Genomic DNA, 27,699 nt, shown 5'->3' on the forward strand with positions numbered 1-27,699 from the left:
TGACATGAAAGCGACAATATAAATATTATTTAATAATGTATGGAGAAAATATTTTAAAAAACAAAATTAATGATCACTAGAAGCTTGGGACTTTCTCGATCAAATAATTGCTTTTGTAAATGTGTCTTTTTCCTTTGCTTTGACCTAGTACAGTTATAGTAATTACTTAGCTCCAGAAATTAAGCTTGAAAAAAGTGCCCAAAAAGTTTGTCACCAATTAGTGGTTGTTCTCTTTAAAGAGACAATGTGTAATAATTGATCACTGGATGTTGTTGTATTGTGTAGTGCAGGGGTCAGGAACCTTTTTGACTCAAAGAGTCATAAGAGCAAAATCTGAATTGATTTCTGATTTGATTTTGAGAACCACAACATATATTTTGAGACAAAATACAACATCAACGCTAAACCCGCTCTACAGACAAAAACTTATTATCCAGCACATTTTATTTCATTGTGTGACATTTGATGATTCGATGATTCGATAATATTTATGATATACAGAGGTGGGTAGTAACGGGGTACATTTACTCAGTTACATTTACTTGAGTAAGTTTTGGGAAATTTTGTACTTCAATGAGTGTTTTTAAATCCCTGTACTTTTACTTGAGTAAATTTGTGAAGAAGAAAAAAACGGTACTTTTAGTCCGTTACATTAGGCAACATTGAAGACGTTACTTCGTTACTTAATAAATTCCCTCCATGTAAGTACGCGTCTGTCAGTCTCCGCTAAGGCGCTTTTATTATGGTGGAGACCTCCGGCAGGCTCTACCATGTTTATCAAACGTAGCAGTCTCATCACGTGACCATTTTTGACTTTAGTGAGGGAAAAAGTTGTTCAAACAGGTGGAAAATGTTGCTGAGCTATATGGACCATGAAAACACAAAAGAGAAGGAGCACCCCTGGCCTCACATCAAAAGCATGTTCTCCTTAAAAAGGGTGCGAAACACCAGCTACAACATGCAACGACTCCTTTGTTCAAGTCCAAAACTAGCTTGTTGTTCTGCTTGCAGAGCCTGTTAAGATAAGTATTAGGGCTACATGTGCTTAATAACTTATTTAATTTATACTATTTTTATTTTATTCTTTATTAAAGACCTTGAATTTATGTTTCATCTACTTTTAAATTAAATGTATTTTTTGTTGATCTGATGCACTTTGATAATTCGATGATCTGATTGGTTGTTTTTAAAAAAAATCAATAAATACGACGTTGCCAAAGTTACTCAGTACTTGAGTAATTTAAGTACTTTTTAACTTTTATTTTATTTTGGACGACAACTTTTACTTCGACTTGAGTAATATTATTCTGAAGTACAGGCGGCACAGTTCTGAGGTCATGAGATCGAACCTTCCTGTGTGTAGTTTGCATGTTCTCCTGTGCTTGGGTGGGTTTTCTCCAGGCACTCCGGTTTCCTCCCAAATTCCAAAAACATACATGCCAGGTTAATTGGCCGGTCCAAATTGTCCCTAGGTGTGACTGAGCAGGCGAGTTCTCTGTCTCTGTGTGCCCTGTGACTGGCTGGCTCCAGCACCCCCGCGACCCTACTTAGGATAAGCAGTGCAGATAATGGATGGTTGGTTTCTAAACAAGGTGCAAGCATTTATTGTGTAAAAACATCACAAAATTCTGCAGACAAGTATCCCAAAATTTACTCTTGGCGCGGACGGCGCAGCGCAAGAGACATGAGGAAGTGCTTGCGCTCTTTGCACAGCTCCACTCATTTGTTATGGGTATTTTCCTCATAAGATGTTTCTACAGTGAACAGCGAATATTCATTGAGCTTCCATATAAAAATATTTCTTAGCGATGTACAGCCAAAACAAGTTTTTTTGGTGTGCCACATCTGTAAACTGTAGTTAAACACGTACCCTGCGCTGTTATAGGCTTCACTCACTCATATTAGGAATGACATGGGGAAAATTTACATGGAATCAATTTTGTCTCTGAACCATACAAACTCACGAAAAGAGCCATAGGTTCCCGACGCTGGTGTTGTGAAACCCCCAAAAAAGTAGTATATGCGCAAAGAAGAATACAAACTACAAAGACTCAAAACTATTATTTAAAAATGCATGTTTATTATGATTGCTCATGTAATTCTGCTTTTAATTGAAATCAATGTTTCGTAATATATAAGTTATTTTCCGCACTGGAAGCACTAAACAAAAGACAAGTAACCTTAGAGCTTGAACTAGTTAGAATTTGACAGCACTAATGTAAATATTCACAATTGTAGAGTTTTTATTGCTCCAGATCTTCCAAGAAAATCTCACATTTTAATAGCCTGTGACTTGAATCGGTCTCAATTTCACATCCACAACCTTCATGTACGCCAGTCCGAGTCAGGCTCAACCTGTTGTGTTTTTGTAGCCGTTTGCCAGAAAGCCTGAAAAACCAAAACCTACTACAGCCAGTTGGCTAAGCGATGAAAAGAAGGTCAACTGGAGTGTCACCCACTGACCTACAAGTACCAGGTTTGGCTTTCTGGGTTTGGCTCAAGTGCATAAATTAGCTTGCCACTGCTGATCATCAAAAGCATAATAAAAAGATGTTTGTGGCTTTTTATGGCCTGCAGTAGCAATAAAATGACATCAGCGTTGTCGCAGAGACGTCCGGCAAACGCGCTGAACTGGAGCACCAACATGACGTTCACGGTTGCAACTTCAAAAAGTCTTTGCGGTCGTGCTGGCAGCAAGACTTCATCTGGGGAGGGCGTGGCCCTCGTCGGTCGCCCGCCAATCAGAAGGGAGGATGCTGAGCACACACGTTATAAAATAACATATTCTGATTGTCACAAGCAATCAAAAAGGGTTAAGATGCCTTATCTTAAAATTGTGAGCTATTTCAATGCTAGGAGCTTTAAATGAGGTTTGTCAAAAGCTTTTTTTACCTGTGGGATTTTAGTTGTTTAACCGTCCTACAATAAAGTTCGATTGTACCTCCTCTATTCTAGGGGGCAGTGGCGCTCTCATTGGCAGAGTGTGCTGGAGATAGTATAGACATAAACAGTATATAATGTTTACACACGAACTAGGAGGAGGAAGCGGATTTTTTAAAACTATTTTTTTACTGGGTGCCGGGTGACCTCTCTGCGCCACCACACGCCGGTAGTGGCGGAAAGAAGCACGACAGTATTGTCCTGCACACAATACAAAATCTAACTGACAGCAATGTCCAGATATTTTTCGACATCCCGAAAAAATGTTCGCATCTACCGTTTTACATCAATGGTCGTAAGTAGGGGAGCATCTGTATTACCATTTATACTCTAACTTTAAGCACAGAATGAATAAATAATTCATTTAGAAAACGTATTATTCTACGCTAATATAATACCCTTTAATATTTCACTCCACACTTTCAACTAATAAAAACATCTAACCTTTTTATATTAGGCATCTTTAAAATCAATCAACACAGAATCTCTGGATAAAAATGCAAAGTATTAACTATTCAGTGCAATAAATTATAAAAATCAATGAACTTTTAACTATTTGGAATTCAACTTCAAACCAATTTAGACTGAAACTAGATAGATAGATAGATAGATAGATAGATACTTTGTTCATCCCCAAAGGGAAATTCACATTTCCAGCAGCATCCCTGAGCTGAGAACAAACAATCGAGAACAATCGAAAATAACACGGGAGCTGCTGGAGACAATACCCCTAAAACCACAGATAGACATATAAATCTTTAATTATCATTCAAGTGAGTTCAAATTTGGCTCTTTTTGTCCACCATATTGCACTTAGGGACAACACCACGTATATTAACCAATCGCGTACACGCTTAATAGAAAAAAGCGAGAGAGAGGAAAAATAAAATATGTGGAAGGGAGCCTGTCATCCACTTCATAGAGCTCATAGAACCGGTACATTTGCAAACGAGACATCAGTAGCACAGAGTACAAAGTACAGCAGACTCCCAAGTTAAATCATAAAAATTATTAAATTGGGATGAGAAAACAGGTAGAGAGACCGAGTTGAAGAAAGGTTTTATACCTTCTGGGGGGGCATGACAGAAAAAAAATTGAGAAGCACAGACCTAGAGGGAAATGACATAAGTCATACCTCCGAAAGCACTTGTTTTCAGCCAATCAGAACGTGAGGCGGACGAGTGCCGTAGCTGCCGATTTCTGACACATTGATGCCATGGATAAAACTCTGCATATAATAATTGAGTTGATTTTCTACCAATTTGGAGGTAAATTTGCATTATCCGGAAGAAATTATACGGCTATGCTCTCAGGAATATCGACTAAACAGTCGATCGCTGTTGTTGTTGTTGTTTCAACCGCCATATTTGCTCTGCTTGTGATACATGGATGGATGGATCATAATTGACAAATTTGCGTTTTTCTGTACAGATTTTCTTGTACGTCGTACACGTCTTAAAATGCATAATAAACGTACTTTGTACAGTAAAAACGTACAGGTTGACAGGTATGTAGTAGCTAGCTAGCATTTTGCCAAATTGTGAATGGAAAATTGCTCTCACGTTATCATTTGTTTAGCTCTTTGGCTAGAGAGCTTAAACCAGCAATCTGCAACCCAAGAAGCTAAAAGAACCCTAACAGAACAGATCAACTATCAAAACAAACACATCTGGAGCCACACAAAAAAATGAACAAATTGATTAAAATGTAAATAATTAAATTGATTAATTAGAAACCTTTTCGGTTAAAGCAAAAGTTAGGCTTTTAATACCCCTTAATCTAAGGAGGGTCGCGGGGGTGCTGGCGCCTATCTCAGTCGTCTTGGGGCAGTGGGCAGGGGACAGACTGAACTTGTTGCCAGCCAATCACAGGGCACACAGAGACAGACAATTCACTTGTTCATTCACACCTAGAGACAATTTAGACCGACCAATTAACCTAAAATACATGGTTTTGGGAATGTGGGAGAAAACCGGAGTGGCTGGAGGAAACCCACGCAAGCATAGGGAGAACATGCAAACTCCACACAGAAAGGCTGTTAGCTGGATTTGTTCCCATGACCTCAGAACTATGCCGCGAACACGCTAACCACAAAGCCGCCGTGCCGCCTTAATATTTTATATGTGTTAAAAATATTTTTCCAGAATTTGATAACATTTTTGTCGTGTTTGTTCTCAGAAAACCATCACCAAAAATATGTAAATATATTTCCCTCCGTCATTTTCTGCCCCCAGGCTTACAGCAACCAAGCATATGTAGCTAGTCTCATTTTAGATGGCTAATCCAACCTTAGTATAAATGTTAGCATTCAGAAAGAAATACTGACAACTATAGCTATTATCGCAATGATTCAAAAGTATGAGACATTAGAAAAAAAAAATTCAGAAAGTAGCATGTTGCTCGTTAAACTGCATCACCTTAGAGCAGGGGTCGGGAACCTTTTTGACTAAAAGAGGCATAAAAGCAAAATATATTAATCTTATTTTGGGAAAGAGCCACACCATATATTATGAGACAAATTTACTAAATTGCTAAACCCGCGCCCCAGACAAAAGCTTAGTCTTCAGCACATTTATTTTTGATGATTTGATAAAAATTCTGAAAAGAGAATAATGCCAGAGCCCGTGTCACAAAATCAACTGACATACCACTTAAACTTGTCTCTTTCTTGCAATTACTCAAGATCAGTTAAACTCATTTTGACCCTTTTTTTTCATACATATTGGTTTCAAAACCAGATGCAAGCAGTTATTTTGTAAAAACATCACAACATTCTGCAAACAGGGAGCCTAATGTGCTTACCTTTGGCGCAGACATCGTAGGACGAGAGATGGGAGGGAGAGCTTGCACTTTTTGCATAGCTCTACCCATCCCTCCCACTCACCCAATCAAATAACTTTAAGTTCTCTTTCGGTGTTTTGGCCTATTTACGGTTTGTTCTGTGGATTCATCATAAGGTATCTGAACACTGAACACAGATTATATAGTGAGCTTTTATATAAAGGATTTTTTCGCGTTGTACAGCCAAAACAAGTTTTTTTTTGTTTTTGTTTTTTGTTTTGTTTTTTGTGTGACACCTTGACTGTAAATTGTAGTGAAAAGCGTGCCCTATATATTCTGCAAAGTACAGCCTTACAATTCATCTTTGGTTTGGCTTTGTGTCTATCTGAACAGGAATAATGGTTCAAGTTTTGAACGAGATGGAGAAAACTTGCATGCAATCAAATTTGTCTCCGAGCCACAGGTACTCATAGAAATAGCCATATATGGCTCGCGAGCCATAGTTTCCCGACCCCTGCCTTTGAGTATATAGCCGAGTTAACTGAACAACCTAACGTAGCCTGATCTTCAGAGTCACTCTTTGAGATGGGTTATTCAGAGAATAGGTAAATGGCTCATCTGAGGGACGGAAATACACAAATGAGCGCTAAAATAGAAAGCCGTTAATCTGATGGATTCATTTTCCGCAAAATGGGCAAAATTGTAAGATGCATGCACGTGCCAAAGCTAATTGAGTAAAATGTCAACTCCAAGCTTTGTTCAGGCGAATGAGGTATTTTCAATTTTGATTGACTGCCCCTGACCCCTGTCAGGCAGCAGAGCTGGTCCCCCGTGGTTTTCTCTATTCTACTGCAGGTTATCCATGGGATCTTTTCCTCACCATTGATTTTTACTCCCACTTTCCTCCGCCTCTTAACCTGTGTCTTGTACTTGTACCCACTACTGGGAATTTTTTTTTAAACATTGAATTCTCCTAGTACATAAATATGGTTTAAATTAGTGAAAAAAACAGGTGTAAAAATAGTAATAGCGGTAGTAAGTTGATGTTGTAAAAATTGTTGAAAATTGGCCCCAAAATGATGTTTCGCTTGGGGAGGAATCAGACTTCCCTTGTGAAATCTTTGGATATTAATCTTAGAGTGAATGGGAAGACAGGAGCCAGCGAGGAATTTCAAAATAACTTTATACTTGTTATTATTGGATATCTTAGTTCGGGGTCCAAGGGTGTACATTGATCTCCATTTGATGTAAAGCAGTTCTACAAAAAATACCAGTAAATAATATGTGGGGTCAAAACTGATTATTTGTCTAAATTGGAACATTTTGATTAAAAAAAAAAATGACAATTGACGTGGTTATTTTAGCATCATTGACAGGATCAGTGTCCTTAAAAATAAAGGTTTTGTGGTTGACTGTGCTTATTTTAACTCTACTTTTAATAATTGCTAACTGGTAATAACATTATAATAACATTGTAACAACAAACTATTAACTTAAGTTGTTTTTTTAGAAATTAAACCAAACTGGTAGCCCTTTGCGCTAATCAGTAACAAAAAGTAGTATCGGTTTCAAAAAGGTTTGCGACACCTTGTCGAGACAATCAAGTAAATCACCAATGTTTTGAATTGGTTTATAATACACACTCCGTCGAAAATGGCAACCAAAAGGTCTGACAGATCAAAGGATCGGTAAAATTCTACACAAATGTCAAGGCACATGGGTGTGAGGGAACAGTCTGACAACTCGTTCTGTTTTCCATTTAATAAAGAGCAAGCAGGAGGACCCAAACCACAACAATCTTGTGTGTTTTAGCAGGATTTCGCGCCAGGATGTGAGCGAATGTGACAAACATTGTCACCCGACGCTGTTTGCGGACGCGAAGGAATGAAGGAGGGAAGGCGGTTTTGTTTCTTTTTTTCGCCAGCATTGTCCAGATCATCGCCTCAAGTGGTTGACACATTTTACTGAAATGTCCAAATAAAACTGCTTATAGAGTATGGAACGAGTCAATTCAAAGTGTCACTTTGGTGCTTTCAAAATAAATACATTTTTGGAATATCTTGCAGGGAATAAATGTTATCACTAATGTAGGTAAAGGGAAACCAAATAGCTTAATTTTTATCTATGTTTGTTTGATCAGTTACCAGTATTGTGTTGCCGAAAGGGACACTGTTTAATTATCGACCACTACATGTTGCTATATTGCATTGAAAATGAGTGCTATAAAGCACAAAGAAAAATACAAACGATGGAGAATCACAGTGCTCAAGAGAAAACCGATTTTTCTTCTTACTTTTGCCGAGGATTTCATTGTTTGAGGTACTCATAGCAGCAAGATGGTGGACAAATATGTCAGCTTCGTCTTGATGAGATTCATGTTATGTTACATGAATGCCAATTTCCTGACCTAGTAAGGATGCGCGGATAGAGTAAAATATCAATATTATCAATACGAAGAAAGTACTTGGATAGAATCTATACCATTGTACTGGGATCGATATATCACTCTTCCACCAATTTTCTCACAGTACCGCTTCTCTATGTAGATGCCGCAGACCTTTTCTCTCCTACCCAGCACCCTGGGCCACGCTCTTTTTCACTGAGCACCCTCTGCCACTCTCTAAGTTTCTGACAGAGTGTGTAACTGAAGGACACACTTTTAGCACCTCTCTCTACCTGGCCAGCTGATTAATCCTGCCTAACAGGCAGAAGAAAGGGCAAAATCCATGCACCTAACCCAACCAGATGCTAAGAATTGGCAAAAAAGTAAGCACAACACAGTGTAGACTTTTTATAGTAATGAGAGAAAAGGACAATGCTAGGTGTAATTTGTGCGGTAAAGTGGTCTGGTACTTTGGCAGCACCAAAAATTTACATAAAATCATGAAAGAATCTCACCCTATAGTGAGTAACAAGCAGCAACCATACATATTCCTGAACAAAAACCTTCAAATGAGTTGTCACTATAGATTCAGAACCAATGAGAGACAATTGACTTGCATTACTGATATTCATTTTCAAAATATTGTGTGATGGAAAGTATTTTAGTTCTTTAATTGGCATTGTTAGACAATATTTGTATTTTCTCTTGGCTTTTGTTCTGGAACAGTTGTAAATGAAATATGATATATATACATATATTATAATTTAAAGGTGGAATGTGTTGTTAAAACTGACCTTAAAAAGTTGAAAGTTAAATATTTTCTCTATTAAGTAAGTGTTAGCGATGCCCAACTGAGTTCAAAGAACCTTTGTGCATTATTCTAGGCAATGTACTTACGTGATAACACTGTGTTTATTGTAATCATAAACTAACTCAAGAGGGAGGGTTCAATTATTTAATGATTGTGACCTTTTCAGGCAAAAAGTATCTGTATCGCATTGTTATCAATCAATTCTACTATGAATTTACTTGGACTGAATTGATACCAAAATTCCTAGTATCGGCAACCACCTAAGACCTAGAAGTGTTATAAATAAATGCACAATTGTATGATGGTGTATGTATTTTTGCTTATTTTTGTAAAATGTTTTTTTAATGAATTATATTTTTTCACCAGTAGGAGGCGCTAAATAATCACACTGTCTCTCTGAGACAGGTCTTTGATGTTGATGGTGTGTTAATGACCTTTAGATCAGATACATATTCATCAGAATAGTCAAGTCCAGTCATGTTTTTTGTGTAGCCCTTAATCACAAGGAGTCTCAAAGGGCTGCACAGACCACAGACTATTGCAAACCACAGACTATAATTACACCATCCCCTGATCTAAAACCTACATGAGGCCAAAGAAAAACTCAAAAACCTCAACATGAGGAAAATGAAGAAACCGTGAGAAGGGACCACACATGAGGTAATCCCCCTTCCGGGATGACCAGGCTTCAACAGATGTTGCAATAACAAATAATACAAAGATATTGTCAACATGAAATATAGGTCATTCATATGCTATTCAATAGAAGTGTGTTTTAAGCCTGGATTTAAACAGTTCCACTAAGATTACAGATCCAATCACAGGGGACAGAGCATTCCACAGCACAGGGGCCTGAATGGAGAACGCTCTGTAACCTGCTAATCTCTTCTTGGCTCTTGGGATCACTGGTACACCAGCATTATCAGAGCGAAGGCTTTGACAAAATCTTTTAGTGTTGTTAACAACAAACAGATTGTAAACCCTGAAGTACTTTTGAACGACACGTCATTTGTTCAGGTGAACGCAGTAAATTGGCCAGTAACAAACCTCTCCCGGTTCCGCTAGCCCGGGGGTCCTCAATTTCTAACTTTGGTGACCTTCCGGGACCTGATGGCTTTACACAGCAATCCCCTCAAGACATTTACACTGAATAAATAATTAGAGCAGGCTGTGATGGAAGGAGGATCGAGGGCCCCAAAGAGGAAGATAAAAGGGGGAGGCGTGACATTGTATTAACACTTGTGATTGCGAAATCACTCCTTATCCTATATATCTAAATAGCAAGTTAGCGGTTGTATAGTGCGGTTTTTATCCTCCCAGAAGAGAGACCTCTGATATACGGTATCTACAACCCCATGAGGAGTTTTGGTACAAAAATTCAGATATGCAGTTTTTCAGGGTCTAGCGTCAAATGTTTGAGCTATTGGAAAAAGTATTCACCAAAGTAATGATACATAGAAATAATAAAACACCAAATAACGTGCATTATACATGTCTATATTTAACACTGTTTTAACTATTTTCAAAGTGTAAGGTTTACTTATGTATCTTTTATGTAGATTTCAAAACATTTAAAGGGATAGTGTGTTTTATTAAGCACATTCTAGCTGTTAAACAAATCTTTAAAAACAATATTGATTTTAAAAATAAGCAAATATACACTAACTATCAAATAAGTGTGCATACTTATAGGTCAAAAAATTGGATATTTGTTTTAATTAACAGGAGGCTCACTTAGATGGAGATTATATGATTGTTGACCAGCTTGCTGCTAAGGGTATGCCAAAAAAGCAAAAACCTTGTGAAAGGCCGGGCAAAAAAAAGAAAATTCAATATTGAAATATGCTAACTTTGAGTCTTTGTAGTTTGTATTCTTAGTTGTGCTTTTAAATCACTACTTTTGGTTGCACTACACAATAGATCTGTAACTGATGACTAATTTAGTCACCAAACGATTATTCGAATAAGCTGATAAATATTCATTTTTCTTAAATGTAGCATGAAGTTGATTTATTTATGTGGCAAAGGATGATAAATACAATATAAGGAGCAGAAGGTAAAATACCACTTTCAATGGACTATAATGGATTTTACAAAAATACATAAAAATACACACACTAAAACCTTCGTCCACTTTATTGGCGGCAGGCAAATGAATAATAAATTAAGTCAAGTTAACCTTTTCCATTCCTGTAAACTAAGAGGAAATACATTTGCAGTGGTAGAACAGTAAATAAAATAAATATGGTGTCCATAATGGCAAGTGCATTCAGCGGTCAACCGCAAAATATTTAACAATAGTACTTAACGATTCTCAACAGTTTGAAACTGCTGTTTGTTCTGCGTTTAATATCAAAATACGTTTGTCAGGCACGTCTGCCGTTAATGTCTTTTGTAACAAATTGTCCGTTATAAAATGTACAATGCATGTCACAAAGGGGTAATGGCTTGAACATTAATCGGATATTACTGAGGCGAGTCAGACTCTGTTTTGTTTAATTGTCTGACGTGCTCTTTAAAAGTTTATGCGTCACTGATCGACCATTACGATACAAAACTCTGTATTCTGTACAGCCCTTATGAGACTTTTTGTGATTAAGGGTTATACGTATAAACATCACTTGACTTCGCAAGTAGTCTTTTTATTTAAAACTAGTTTTGGTACACCTAGTTAATGCTGTCGCCGCCATTTCTGTATGCCTAGACAGGCTGGTTACAGAAGCTACTAGCTCAGCAAAGATTATTCTGCCTCTGTCAATTGAAAAATTGACTGGCGACAATGAAATTGAATTTAAATTTGACTATTTATATTGGAAAAATTTTGTGGAAAATTTTGAGTAATCGTTGCAGCCCAACAACACAATACAACGACATTTAGTGATTAAATAATAAACGTTTAAGTAGAACTGTGGAGTACAAATGTCCCCCAAATCAACAGCAAATAAACATCTTAAAGAAAAAAAGTGATTTATATTTAGCACCTCTGTGTGGTACAATTATGAGTTAAAATTAAAACACTTTTATTTTAAATAAGAAAAAAGTGAACCATCATATTATGCATTTTAAATACTCCAGGTTGAAACTTGGCATTCATTTTACATAACTTGAGCCGCTTCTAGAGAGAGAGACTTCGCTTCTACAGGTACCAAAAACCAACGATGTAAAAGTAAATGGTCTGCATTTCTATTGCGCTTTTCAAGTCACTGAAGACCTCCCAAAGCCCTTTACAATGTGCTTCACACCTCCCATTTGCACACACCAAGAGCAGCGTCAGCTATGCAAGGCAACTAACTGCTTATCGGGGGAATTGGGGATTAAGTCTCTTGCCCGAGGACACTTTGACATATAACTCTGAGGAACAGGTCATCGAACCTTCAATCAATTGGTCCCAAGATGAGCGCTTTACCTCCTGAGCTACTGCCGCCCCAAATCGATATTGCTAAAGGCTAGGCAAAAAAAAATAAAAGAAACATTGTGTAGTTTGGTCACTTTAAGTGTCTGTAGTATGTATTCTTGAGGTTTCTATTACACTAATTTTCGGCTGCTTGACACAGTACAGCCACATATAGTGGTCAAATAATAAACACTATCCCTTTAAGTGGAACACGGAACATAAATGGTCCTTTAATCCTTGTTCCACCAATTAACATCAAATTCAACAGACATGTCGATCACGCCATGGTGCTTAAAAAAAATCTCAAGGACCATGTTCAAAATGAAACAGGAAATTGGCCATTTTGCTTTGAGGCGGCCAATTTCAAAACTTCATTTGCACAATTCTTAAAAAATTGAAAGCAGACTGATGGAAAAAAAAGCAAAACTTTTCGGGACAAATTGAGCAAACTTGCTCACGCAAGCATGCACACACACACCTGTGGTTCCTAATAAAGTGTCTGGTGTGAACTCACGCATCACAGCATGCAAAGCATATCAGCGCCCCATTTGAAAACGTTGCACTGATTGTGTTTGTTGTCTCTGGCTCGCCTGTGTTGTGGATTGTCCCCGGGGGGGATTTTGGGGAGGGGGATCAACCATTAGCATGCTTAATCACTTCCATATAGCTTTGGAAAGTGTTTGTGTGTGTGCATGATCTCGAGAGTGTCGCCATCACAGAGCGTTCAACAGGTTGGTAATGGGAAGGCTTCCAACCCTGTTTAACACATAAACCCAAACTAATGCTATAAAAAGATAAAAAGAAATCAATAAAACACGCACAATATGTTTGTTTTCACATAAAACAAGCTGTAAAAATGTTACGCTGGACTGAAATAGATGATCTGATGTTTATTGTCATTTCGTTTCTATCTTTCAAAAAAACAACATTTCAGAAATTCGACGCTCAGTTTAGACAAAATAGTGTTCATTTTCCACATTTAAACAAGTTCACACGATTTTGCGCGTTTAGCAGGGAAGTCCAAACTATGACCCGGGGCCATTTGTAATCATCTGACCATTTTCCAGCAAATTAATTATTACTAGTTTTCATATTTACAAGATTTTTGCCCATAAAATTGGATTCAGGATATACCCAAGCCTGTAGAGAGCTATTTAGGGTTTCTATTTGAAAACTTAGAAAACAGTGTTTGTTGTGCTTGGCAAATTAGTCAATTAAAGAAAGTGGTCGTTCTATTGTTTGTTTTCTTCTGTGCTTGGCCTTGTAAAAAAATTTTGGGACACCTCTGTTGTAGATAAGTCGGGGGGAAATGAGGGAATCAGTAATCATGGTTTCATTTTGAAGATCCTTGTGAGAACATTTTTCCCCAATCACGGTTCACGGATCCCTTAATCGCATGGGCACCAATGATGACGCAATTTTGGACATCATTCTCCACTGGTGACGGTCCCTGGCCTGTTCTTTGGTCATGGCAACCCAATAAATTATTGAAAACTCATGTTCCCAATATTAGTCTTGAAAGGCAAATTCTCATTTTCGAGAAAAAATAATCTTTTTTTTTTTAAATATTAGTTTTCTTAACTTCGAGTACTGATATTCACAAAGGGTGTTTATTTTATTTTTGTTTATATTTGTTTGTTTGTTTTGGGGTTATCATTAAATTCTCAATCTAAGTGACCAGCGAAACCCTCTTTTTTGCTCTTGTTCAAAGGCAACCCAAGACTCTAAATTGTGATTAAAAAGAATAATCTGGTCATTAGTTCATTCATACCTAACTCTTTATTAAATCAACTGTCAAGTTTCACACAAAAGTTCACTTTTTTTCGGCAGTTCTGAACGTTCACATACCCACAAGCTCCAGATACTCGACTCGCTCAAAGGAACGTCAGTTTTGTAGCTTTTCTAACCCCTTAATCTGTTTTTAGTTTTGCTAACATGATTGTACAGGGGGGGGTCCTCTAATCATCCATTTAGCCAATTAGGAAACATAATGACAATTAAAACATTGGGGTGCCAGATGCTAGAAAATAACTTCTAAGCATCTAAGAAGATATTGAATTGAGAACCAGACATTTGCACTAAAATAAACATACAGTATACAACATTAACAATGAATGGGGATTATTTATGATGTGTTTAATGGGCGTGGGGGGTGTTTTCCTTAAGAAATAAGGACACTTTTAATTAACCCAAAACTTTTGAACGGTAGTGTATTTCATCAGCGCATGCTCATCAAATCCAAGCGATTTGCAGCACCAGAAAATAATCTCATTAAATTTTATGCACACTTACAGACGCTCAGCCCCGCGCGGGATCCCCTTCGGTACGGTCTTGAGTCCCAGACCCTGGCAGTCCACATGGGACCCGGAGCAGCTGCACTTGTGTGGGCACGAGTGCACATCCTGCACCACCAGAACCAGGACCACGCACAGAGCCCAAATTTGGATGGGTTCGACCCACCGAAGCATGATATCCACTCAGGTGGAATCCCCACCCAAAAAAGAAAAAAAATCCGTGCAGCTGAGAATTGGATCTCCAAGTACTGAGGGGGGAAGAGGTCCAGGTCCACCTTAAGATAGAAACTTGTGGAACAAGCGGTCCTTTTTTTAGTTGAAGTTAAATCACATTAAAAGCAACAAAAAGTGCTTTGAAGAAGTTCGCATTCATCCCTCAAATTGATGCGTAAAGTCTCCAAAAGTTCTCCATTCAATCCGAACAAGTAAGCACATCCAAAACTTCTTCGGGAATAATCTCCAGGAGTGCCCTGTCCACGGCCAGCCGAGGAAGAGAGTGATGTCATAAAAAGAGTTCAGAAAAGGAGAAGAAAAATAAAGTAGTAGTTGCCGGCATGGAAGTTATGAGGGAAGTGGTGCAGCGCAGACTGTTGCGCGCAGAGGTTTGGAGTAAGGACAGGCACCCCCCACCTCAGCCTCTCTTTAATTCCTCCCCTCCTAAAAGACTTCTCCTCCCTCCTTCTCTCTCACTTTCTCTCCCCCACCACAAAAATTGGAGTGTTCTTGGAGTTATTCTTCTAGTGACATTTTTGTTTTCCTTTATGACTGAGAATGACAAAGCTAGAACGAGAGCCACATGTCTGTTCAATATGTCTCCACTAGATGGTGCTCGTTTTCCCGCATTCAAAGTGCCCAGACAAATTATAAGAAATGATAAAATGGAGGAAATTGCGGAGAGACAAACGGATTACATTCTTAGAGTAGCAGGAACATTCCTTTGTGTGATCAAATGTAAGATTAAAGTCATAACAACAATACTATTAAATGAAAAGCAACACGAGATCATGCTGCACGTGTTTATGCAGCAGTGCGGGAACTTTACGTTAAACGAATTATTAGTTATAGTTAATCACTATTCTTTCAAAATGTAACCGTGTTATAAACTGAGTTATTCTATAGTAAAAGTAAATAGTTACCAGGGAAAGTAACCATTTCCGTTACTTTCAAAAGAGGATGTATGTCAAAAAAAATTAAATTTTCTGAGCAGTATTTGAGTCAGTTGAATAAAGAAGAACAGACAGGTAGTTGTGTTGTAGAACCTTGTATTGTTTATTGCATTTCAACGGCAACATATTTATCTTACACTCGAAGTGCAACAAAAAGAAACAGTTAGCAATATAATAAAATAGCAATCAGCACTAGACAATATAAAGTGAGTATGATAAATTAAATCTACCTAGAATGATCAGTTGTAGAGATGGTAATTTTGAGTATTTTTAGAGAACCGGCTTCTTTGGCTTTGATCACTAAAAAGAGCTGGATCTTTTGGCTCCCAAATGGCTCTTCAGGTTGTTTTAGTTGTTGAATCCATATATTACCATGTATTATGGATTATCATTAATTACTGAAATTGGGGGGAAATAAATCAAAATGAACAGGTTAACTCTAAAAAACATAGGAAACGTAAATTGAAATATTTCAAAGTCTAAAAATAAAAGGATACAATACGAAATAATTTTTACCTATTTTTTAAACTAAATAAATTCAAATTCAGCAGAACAGAATCCCTGAAAAATGCATTTTGACCAATCACAAGAGAAAAATAAAGTCTTGAAGGGAACTGGCTCTTGATTGGTGGGTAGCCAGCTCCCAATTTGAAGAGACGGCTCACGGAGCCGTTTTGTCCGCGAACGACACGGGTAAATTGCTGTACCACCAATTCGCCTTTTCTTTTAGCGCATCAGTAAATACTGTATGCGTAACTACTATCTATAACTATGTGGTTGTCGCTTTTTTGTATGGTGACATGATCCCAAAAGATGTGACGTAAACAACTCAGAAGTGAGCGATAAAACCACGCCACAATAAACATCATCAGGTGTGCAGAGACACACCGCCGTTGGTGTTGTGCAGCCAAAGTAACCCACCGCTTTTAGTCGTCAGTAACGATAATGGCATTGCAACGGTGGGAAAGGTTATGACTTAGATTATCCTGTTACTGAAAAAATAACGCCGTTACGTAGCACTGGTATGCATTAAGATGCAGTGAGGTTTGTGTCTTGTGAGGCACGATTAGATTTACAAATAAATGACATCTTATTCATGGATTGGCAGCTCAAAAAAGCAATATATGAATTGTAGCATAGGAAGAATTCAGATTTATTGTCCTACCTGAACTTTTAAATGAAGTACATGCACTGCTCCTTTTGAGAAACAAATCCATGAGTGCAAGGGAAAAAAATACCTTGCAATGAGAAAAAAAAAATCACTGAATGGATTAACACACTGTTTGTTTGCTAATACTATCACTAATTCTATCATCTGGGGGATGAGGTGTTCCCCAAATCAGAATCCTTGGTGTAAATGTCGCCCTCTGCTATGAGGCAATGCAATTCTAAACCTCGCAGTAATATGTTACATACTAATTGTATTAATAATGTTCATAATATAATGTGAAAATTCACAATTTTGAAAAAGAAAATCACAAAACCCTTTAAGTTAAATGTGAAAGATATTTAACAATGTATAATTATAACTGATAAATACATGTTTCATTTATATTTCCATGAAGACAAGGGAGGCACAGCCTAAATTGCCTCCCCTGACAGCATATCAGTCTGTGTATGTTAATGCATGGCCAAATCTAGACTCATCTCATCTCATCAGCCGTACCGCTTATCCTCATTAGGGTCGCGGGGGGGCTGGAGCCCATCCCAGCCATCTCCGGGCAGTGGGCAGGGGACACCCTGAACTGGTTGCCAGCCAATCACAGGGCACACAGGGACAGACAACTCATTCGCTCATTCACACCTAGGGACAATTAGGACCGGCCAATTCACCTGAAATGCATGTTTTTGGAACGTGGGAGGAAACCGGAGTGCCCGGAGGAAACCCACGCAAGCACGGGGAGAACATACAAACTCCGCACAGGAAGTCTGGAGCTGGATTTGAACCCACGACAGGTTCCCATGACATGAACTGTGCCGCACAAGCGCTAACCACTGCGCCGCCGTGCTGCCAAATCTAGACTACATATTTAAAAAAAAAAGTGCAAATATTTTCTTTAAAAATCTATGTTGCATCCTTTGTGTTTACATGTTGACCATATAGGTTGCAAATTTAGCCATTGGCAAATAATGCACTGAAACTGACATGAAGTTAGAGGCAGTTGAAGTTGTGCCTCACCTGTTGCTATAAAAATCTAAAATTAAATCGCTGTATGTATTCAGATTTTGTTATTTCTTATTTAACTTTGCAATTTTTGGGATTTTCCTTTTAAAAATTGCTAAAGTTTACGTTGGATTATGATTAACATTAAGTAATTTGTATTTGACGTATGTCTGTGCTGATTGTCTGCAGATGCAGAGTGAGGCACGCAATTCTCTTGCCTCACGGCAGAAGGCAATAGTAAGACCAAGCATTTTGATAGAATTAGTGTTCGAACTAGCAGAACAGCAAATCAAACAATCCAGTAATGTTTTTTTATCATTGCATTGACTTTTTTTCACAATCTATTGATACTTTTATTTAAGAGTAGCAGTGCTTAGACTTTGTTGAAAAATTATGGTAAGACAATGGAACCTTTTTTCATACGTTACATTTTATATATTGTTTCCTTTCTCTGCCCAATTAAATGATGAATAAGATGTAGCAGGTTCATCTTTTTGTAAATCTGACTGTGCCTCACCAGACACAAACCTCACCACACTTCACCGTAAACTGCTCTATAAAATATAAATGTTGGATATTTCATCTTGAAAAAGTCTGATTAGTCAAGACATATTTTTCTCAATCAAAGCATGTATACCTTATTTTCTCCAGGGAAGTCATGGAACTTTGCATTGTTTGCATGTTGGTTCTCTATGTCTCCAGGTCATTGTATCCATCCATCCATCCATTATCTGCACCGCTTATCCTCAGTAGGGTCGCAGGGTAATGGAGCCCATCGCAGCCATCTTCGGGGGCTGCAGGGGACATCCTGAACTAGTTGCCAGCCAGTTGCAGGGCTCACTCGTTCATTCACGCCCAAAGACAACTTGGAACGTCCAATTAACCTGGCATGCATGTTTTCGGAATGATGGAGGAAACCGGATTGCTTGGAGGAAACCCACACAAGCATGGGGGGAACATGCAAACTCTGCACAGGATGGCTGGTCGATGGATTTAATCCCATGACCTCAGAACTGTGCCGCGAAGGCGACAACCACTCAGACGCCGTGCCGCCTGAATTTTTTTTTTCTCTTGACCATAAGTTAAAAAAAATGCATTAAAGACTGAAGGAAGGAACTATAAAAAGAATGTGTCCAATGAAAGAATGTGAATGGATTGTGCTTTTTTGTGACATCTACAAGGAAATTGTAGACCAGCATTGACAGCAAACATGCAGATCACATTCTTAAATATGTAATTTTGAAAATGTAAATTCATATAGTATATGGACCAACTCAAAATGCTTTAATATTAGTCTTTGATGGCTAAAACAAAACCCAACCGTTAGAAGTTGTTGTGACCAGATGAAGGCTACTAAATCTAGATTATAAAAGTCTTTTAGACCGACGTGAGCGCTTAAAGTGTGCGTTTTCAGTTTGAAACAAGGTCCAATCATTCTTTTCTGAGAAATGCTCCACAAACAAGCTCAACAGCCACAAACTTCATTAAAGGCCGGCTTTCAGCTTGCTGCTGCCCCCTATTGGGCAACCTCACACGTTCACCCTCCAAGCTGTTAAGCTTTATTCAGATGGCAGTGATGATTGAAGGGCGTGTTAAATTGCAAACCTAAGTTATTTAATGGAGGCTCATAAATAGCACAAAGCCCGCCAGAAGCAAAGCAAAAGTCATCGAGTGCACCGCGGCAAGAGAGTTTTGAGATAGTTGAAACATTTATTTCCTTGTAGTCAGGGAGGAAACCTGCTTCATTTGCTTTCCAAATGGATTGCACAACAAATAATAAATATTGGTTCAATAAAGTGATTACTTTGTTGAGGTCATCTGTTGATAAGTTTACCTGAAAATAAAATGTTGAACTGTTTATATTTCATGATGATTAGCACCATTTCCCATGTTTGCTTTTCCCAAGTGTCCTGTTAAGTCAAGTCAAGTCAAGTCATTTTTATTTGTATAGCCCTTAATCACAAAGAGTCTCAAAGGGCTGCATGTGCCAGTCATCTTTGTCTAAGTGTGCAAGTCTCAAACATAACCATACAACAAATACTTCCGGAGTTGAAAAAAAAAAAAAAAATTCCAAATATTGTCTTTTTTAAAAAATGACAAAAACTCACCTTCGAAAGACAAGATCATAGCAATGACAACATTTTCTACAATCGCTGCTCTTCCAGTATGACCGCAAAAATAAGGTTCTTTGTCCAGAAATGACGATGTCATGCACTGGCCATTAATTGGATTAATAAAGGACAGTCGTGTATTACTTTAGATAAACACAGGATTGCTTAAACCTCCAGAATAAAGTTTTTATATACTCGTTCGGGCAAAAACAATCGTCGGATCCAATAATGTTGATGGAAAAAAAAAAGGCAAGCTTCAGTCAAACAAATTAAGGGAGGTTCTTTTTTTTCAACAGTTTCCTACTGCAGTGTTTTTAACCAGTGGACCAGGGCACACTAGTCTGCAGTGAGACCTATCTAGTGTACGGAGGGAATTGCCCACTTTGGTCTTTGCAAAGAAGCATACCATTGTCCAATATCCTTGCTTTCTTCCATTGATCAGCTGAGTATCTGTAACATTCAATCATACCAGTAGGTGGCAAAAGACTGATGTACAGTATATAAATAGGAAAATATAGTAATTTTGTGATCACGAGATAGCACAGGATATCAATGTCATGATTACTCATTGCACTCACCTGTGCCTGCTCGATTGGCGCCAGCTGCTGCTAGTTGCCTGATTGATTTCCCTCCCATTTGTACCCAGTACTCAAGTCACTCCTTGTCAGTCGGTCCGCAAACCTTTGCATCCGCAAGGCAAGCATTTTGACTCTGGCGCCCGTCGGTCCCGTCTTTATCCGTAGCCTACACGTCTGTTCCTGATTTCCCGTTTGTCTCCGGCTATTGACCCGTTCTTGACCACCGACCACGCTCTGATCACCCCCTCCGGCTATCGACCCGTTCTGTCCATTTGACATCGCTCTGATCTCCCGCTCTGGCTAACGACCCGTTTTTGACCACCAACCACGCTCTGATCTCCCGCTCCAGCTATCAACCCTTTTTCCCCATTTGACCACGCCCCGATCTCCTGCTCCGGCAAATCCACTTCCGCATTCCAATCACGTTCCGATCCTGTGAGCGGCTTGCTCCCCAGTCCAGTGAGCACCGGAACGCTGGCGTTTGTTTCCTCGATATCCCAAAAAACGTTTGAGTGAATCGTTACGTGTTTGGGTCTACCATTTGTTCTGGTTTTGACAATCTAATAATTTATTTCGTTTGATGAGGCTCTTTAAGATTTCACTACAAATCAAATAAAGTAAAACTTGCACATAATTTTACTGAATTATTGTAGTTTTTATTTTAGACAAAAAAGAGAACAATGTTAGATAGTAAAAATAAATGTTTGTAACACTGTCTGATCATTTTTGCTCATTTTAAGTATTATTTTTGTTATTTTTCTATTAAAAAAAACGAATAACATTGTAAAACTTACTGTCAATTTAAGTACTGTTGTAAATCAAGCTTTGAAGAAAAAAACATGAAACTCGACTCGCTAATAAAACAAGTTATTAAGGTTAAACAATAATTACAGATGCTGTTTTTAGGGATCATAAAAACAGGGTACCTTAGCTAAAAAAAAAAGGTTGATAAACACTGGCTGACTGAACAAATAGGAATCGTTACTGTAGCAAACATAACTTGAACTACAGTTTTTGTCATACTGTCTATGTCCAATGTTTTTAACAGACATTGATTACAAAATGAGTAGCTATGGGGCCAAAACAGCAATATTTTGCTTGGATAAACTAGACCTGGAACTTCAGTGTAAGAATGTTGACATTACCTGGAAATCTGTGGCATGTAGCCCATTTTAAATGTTACAATTCCAGGCGGGTAAATTTATATATATATATATATATATATATATATATATATATATATATATATATATATATATATATATATATATATATATATATATATATATATATATATATATATATATATATATATATATATATATATATATATAATTATATATATATATATATCTCATCTCATCTCATTAGCCGTACCGCTTATCCCCATCCCAGCCATCTCCGGGCAGTGGGCAGGGGACACCCTGAACTGGTTGCCAGCCAATCGCAGGGCACACAGGGACAGACAACTCATTCGCTCATTCACACCTAGGGACAATTTGGACCGGCCAATTCACCTGAAATGCATGTTTTTGGAACGTGGGAGGAAACCGGAGTGCCCGGAGGAAACCCACGCAGGCACGGGGAGAACATACAAACTCCGCACAGGAAGTCTGGAGCTGGATTTGGACCCACGACAGGTTCCCATGACATGAACTGTGCCGCACAAGCGCTAACCACTGCGCCGCCGTGCTGCCCCATATATATATATATATATATATATATATATATATATATATATATATATATATATATATATATATATATATATATATATATATATATATATATATATATATATAAATTTATATACATACATATATGTACGTATATGTATGGTGATGACACTAATCGGGATCATACCCGAGCATACCATTTCTCCCACAAAAGCCGCCACTGTTTTCCTAACGGCATGTCGTCCCTCCACCGTTATATTAAAATTTCCCTCTCGCGCCGCAGTGGCTTTTATTATTTCTGGCGTATGTGAAATTGTAGCCGCGGCACGACGGCAGCGGGGCAGCAAAATCGCTTCACTAGGATTCCCTCAACACCCATCCAAGCACACCCCAAGTCCCCCTCCCCTCCATCCACCGGTGTCCTCTAGCACAACGGGAAATGAAAGCCGGTCAGGGGCGACTGATTCTGCCCCCGAACCCTCCACTTGTCCTACCACCGACCCAACTCACCCCCTTTGAGCACAGGCTGTCAAAAAGTGTGAATCTCACAAGTTAACACCCGAGCACAAAGTGAGGCCTGCAAATCTTTGTGTCAGGAGAAGGATTTCACCCCTCATACAATACTGTTCAAAGGTTTGGGATCACACAAACAATTTTGTGTTTTGCATGAGAAAGTTACACTTTTATTTATCATAGAAGCTGTCCAATATCTGCTCTTTTGCCCATTATCATTTCTTCCCTTTGGGGGCCTGTCTCAGATATAACTTTTTTCTTTGCCACTCTTCCTTGAGGGCCAGCATCTCGGACTGACCTTTCACTGTCAATGTTGACACTGGTGTTAACCAAGCTGCTAGTTGAGGACCAGTAAGGTGTCTGTTTCCTCCTGTTTCTCAAACTAGAAAATGCAATGTACTAGTCATCTAGTAACTTCTCTTTCTACTCCAGTTCGAGCCTGTTTGCGCTGCTCTATGAAAGGAGTAGTAAACACCGTTGTAGGAGATCTTCAGTTTCTTTATAGCCTTTATTTCTTAGAACTAGAATAGACTGTCAAGCTTCACACAAAAATTGTCTTTTCCGGCCATTCTGAATGCAGTATTGTAGCCTATGAGGTTTATCCTCGCGTCCCAGGGAGCATGGACTAAATGCCAGGTAACATCGGCCCGGTATTGCAGTACCTCCGGGAACGGTGCATTCGCAATGATCGCAGCAAGGCTTTAGGGCTAGGACCTTAGCTCGGCCTTTTGGCTGAGAGTAAGTGTCCTGGCTCCTAGGCTTTGTAGCGTATTATGAACTGACCGATAACGGATAATGGATAATGAATAATGAAGATAGAACAATAACCCTTAAAAACCCCAAAACCCCATTCTGAATGCTTAATCACCTTCAAATGTGATGCTCCAAATACTAGGCTCACTCAAAGGAAGGTCAATTTTATAGCTTTTATAACCAGCTAAAATTTTATGAGTTGTGCACAAGGGTTTTATATTCAAATGTTAGCCTTCAAACGCAATTGGCAAACACGATGTACTATGGGAAAATGGATGTGCTTCTTTCTGGAAATGGGCCTCTACACACCTACAGTATGTAAATATTGCATTGGAAATTAAACATGTGCAGCTAAAATAGCCATTTACCAAAATAACAAAGTATGGGTCTATTTTTGATACGATTTATCTTATATTCATTGAAAAAACAGTGCTTTTCCTTCAAAATTAAGGACATATAGAAGCAACCCTAAACCCCTCAGAGTACCTTGTTGTAGGCTATAAGTATGTGCATTACAGACTGAATGTGGAAGAGCAAGGAGGTGAGGGTCATTAACAAAAATAAATTGAAAAAATCAAACTTGACAGCCAGCATGTAGCCAGCTTGTTGCTGTTGTGCAATCTTTAGAACGCTTTATTGTTTTGCCATGAGTGCATGCACACAACAACAAAGAGTAAAAGACAATGGCAACAGACTTTGTAGCTAGTTTATGGACAGCGAATTGGGGTGCATCAAAGTGTATTGTAGTCCGTCATGGGTGTGTGCATGTGATTTAGAAAAAAGTAGAAGAACGAATATGCGATGTTGGATTGATTTGTTTCTTTTCAAAAAAGCCAAAATCGTTGTAGGACTCGTACAGCCACTTCAGAGTGCCTTGTTGTAGGCTGTGAGTGTGTGTATCACGGATAGAATGGTGTAGATCAATTAGTTAGTTGTTGTTAAAAAAAAAAAAAATCCAACTTGACTGCTAGCATATGTCCAGGGGCTTTTTACTGCAGTGAAAACTTTTGAGTGCCTTATTGTTTGCCATGAGTGCATGTACACAATGACAACAAGGAAGAGAGAAATGCAACAGACTTGATAGCTATTGTATGGACCTGAGATTGGGGCATACATTATGTGATCGCTATAGAGTTCCTTGTTGTCTGTCAAGTGATCAAGACAAAAAAAATACAACAGAAAAATGGATAAGGCCTGAGTGTGTATAAATAATGTTATTTTTGAAACTTCTGGTAAGGCCACTTCAGAGTGCCTTGTTGTAGGCGGTGAGTGTGTGCATCACGGATAGAATGTGGGAAACAAGACTGTGGGGGCCCTTAAAAAAAAAAAAAAAAAAAAAAAGACAATCCAACTTAACAGCCAGCGTGTTGACAGGGGGTTGGGTTGTTGATTTAGAACGCCTCATTACCTGTGTGTGCATGGACCTAACACCAGAGAATGGCAAGGGACAAGTCAAACTTGGCAGCCAAAGAGCAGACAAGGTCTTGGTGCCGGCATGGCTGCTTTAGAGCGCCTTGTGGTCAACCTCTGCCCCTGGGTGCCTAAAACATAGGAAGTTGTCCAGCAATATTCCAAACAAACACATCAAGCTGATTCCTCACAAACTAGCCGGGAGGGTTGAAGAAGTGAGGAACTGCGCAGCTGATTGCCTCTCACGTGAAAGTCCATTTACTTAGCAGGCCTCATTGGTGGTCCGCACACTCAAAGGACCCTCCAAACGAGCCCCACTAATGTCATTAGCTCCACTCGCTCGGTGCTTAGCTTTTCATTTCGCTGATTTACTTTGCAATTATTCCAATTAAACCTGAGTGCTTCTTCTGTAAACCAATCTTGTTTTTCTTGACAGGAGCGAGCGTGACTGTCTGTCTGCTTCTTCCTTCAGAGTTCAGTCGAATTCACAAATATTTATTGATACAAAATTGCTATAGATTGATTGATAGATTGATTAAATGACATATTTTTCACCGCTCATCAAATACAAGGTTACAATTATTTATGAATTAAGATGACAAAAGAAAAAATGACTGACGGGAAAAAGCCAGAGCTTAGTGTGCCCCTGTCACCTTCATATTACAACAAGGTATTATTCGTATAATGAATCACATCGTATCATCATTCAAAGAAAAGCAAAGATCACAATGAACAGTTAATTTGAGGTCAAGTAATACATATCGAATTATAATTTTTGTCTTTACACCATTTGATTCAACATAACGTAGAATGCCACAAATACATTTCCCCCTAGCTGTTTCCAACCACAAACTTTGCCAGAGCAAGCAGGAACCTCAAAAGATTCACAAACCAACATGGCGATGCAGACCAGTGCCCACGGACAGACTCTTTTTGTCACCTACAGGAAGTGACCAGACTCCTATGGATGTGTAATAAAGGTTTGAACCCCGAAAGTGTTCATTTTTTAATCAAAATATTAATGAGTTGCATATGTGTGTCATTTTTGAGCAAGAAATTTATTTAATTGCATGTTCGAATGAAATTTTGCCTTTTATCAAATAATCAAACAAGTGGAGAACTTTATTTTGAAAAGCATTAACAGGAACTCCAACCAGTCACAGGACACGCCTCCAGTGACTGTTGACATCACCTGCATTTAGAAGCACAGGCGGGAACCACTTTCTCTGGGCAGGTGGCTCAGAGGAGCAGGCCTGCTTAGGCTTTGCCCCTTTGGACAATGGGGACAAAGAAGGCCGAAACCGTGGACCCTTGGTGAGGAATCCTGCGCCAAAGATCCATGAGGATTGGAGTGCCTTTGTATTGGTCACTCCCTGTCAATCAGCTAAGAAGTCCGGAAGATCAGTCTCCAAAAAGGGAGAAAGAGCAGATTTTCTCCATTGACCATGTGGCCTTCCCTCACCCATGAGAAGCTTTTGTTTCAAAGCTAACACAAGATAACACAGCAAACCGTTTATGGTACCCGGTATATATATATTATTCTAACACACTATGAAGTACTTCCTGATCATTTGAAATAAGTTTATTATCCTAAAACCGGGCTTATTGATCAGTACTTCCAACCGCTAAAACAGTTCTCTTCCTTGAGCTATTTGAGTGAAATCTAGTGGTGCAAAAATACACATTGTCCCTTTAAATGTAAAAAAAAATGCAACTCAAATAGATGAATGTTCTCTATCAAACCTAATAATTATCATTAGAATGTGACATATTCTATTTTTCACTGCTACAGAAAATACATAAGTTGACCGAAAAGATCGAATTGGCGATTCCTTGCAAAACTTCTAATGTGTGTCCTTGAATACAAGTGGATGAGAGAGAGCTTTTTGGCACTTAAACACAACGTGAAGTATGCATTTGAAGTTAGCCATTAGGACTCGTCACTTTGAGTGCACAAACACGAACATGCACTCATACACATAATTATACGTTCAGTACAATGTCCACTGGCAAAGCTTTTCTTCCAAGTCCCTTTTTAAAATTTGGCCCCGGGTCTAAATGGAATCCTGTTCAGGACAGCAGGCCAATATAAGCGCAGGCTTGAAGGATGGTGTTGTTTCCATGGATACGACATCCGGCCAGAGGGGTGCGTCTTGTTTGCTGGGTTTGGCTTCAAAAAGCTGGACGAGCAAACACATTTGTAATGTTCCCATTAGTTATAGCGTCATTTTGACTCTTTGTCATGACAAAGCAAAAATGTTTTCTGGAAGTCTCGATAATGTATTTCAAGGGCCCACACTTTGGAGATTTTTCGGATGTACAGTGGCCCCTCTACACAATTCATTTCTGGATTGAGGTTTGTAGAATTGTGTTGTATTTTGAACACATTTTCCCCATGAAAATGAAGTAAAAAGCATTTAATCCATTCTTGGCCTCCCCAAATGAACCCTAAATAGCTATACAACACATATTTTTGATCACTTAAAACACATTCAAACAGTAATCAAACACAAAATATAAAACATACATATTTGTTGGCCTGGAGAGGAATGGGTGCCCCTAGGCTGTACTTACCCAAGAAACACCACAGGAAATGGTGCCCCTACAACACTAGTAGCTAAGGGGAAAAAGATCAATACAGTGATCATCTGGACCCATCAAAACATGCACACAAGCTAAATCGGAAGTCTGGGACTGCACTTATAACACAACGTATGCATCCTCT

The 27,699-nt window shown here is 38.6% G+C and overlaps 1 protein-coding gene across 1 annotated transcript in view; it reads right to left on the reverse strand.

Moving 5' to 3' along the window:
• Window positions 1-15,163, reverse strand: part of slit3 (slit homolog 3 (Drosophila)) — a 354,995-nt gene extending 339,832 nt beyond the window's left edge. The window contains exon 1 of the mRNA XM_088344825.1: window positions 14,602-15,163. Coding sequence (XP_088200951.1) covers window positions 14,602-14,777 — 176 coding nt within the window. The 5' untranslated portion in view covers window positions 14,778-15,163. The remainder of the gene's footprint in view (window positions 1-14,601) is intronic.
• Between the last annotated feature and the right edge of the window lie 12,536 nt (window positions 15,164-27,699).

This window comes from Urocampus carinirostris, chromosome 9 (genome assembly GCF_059441175.1).
Source record: "Urocampus carinirostris isolate Australia breed hairy pipefish chromosome 9, RoL_Ucar_1.0, whole genome shotgun sequence".
NCBI classification, from domain to species: Eukaryota; Metazoa; Chordata; class Actinopteri; order Syngnathiformes; family Syngnathidae; genus Urocampus; species Urocampus carinirostris.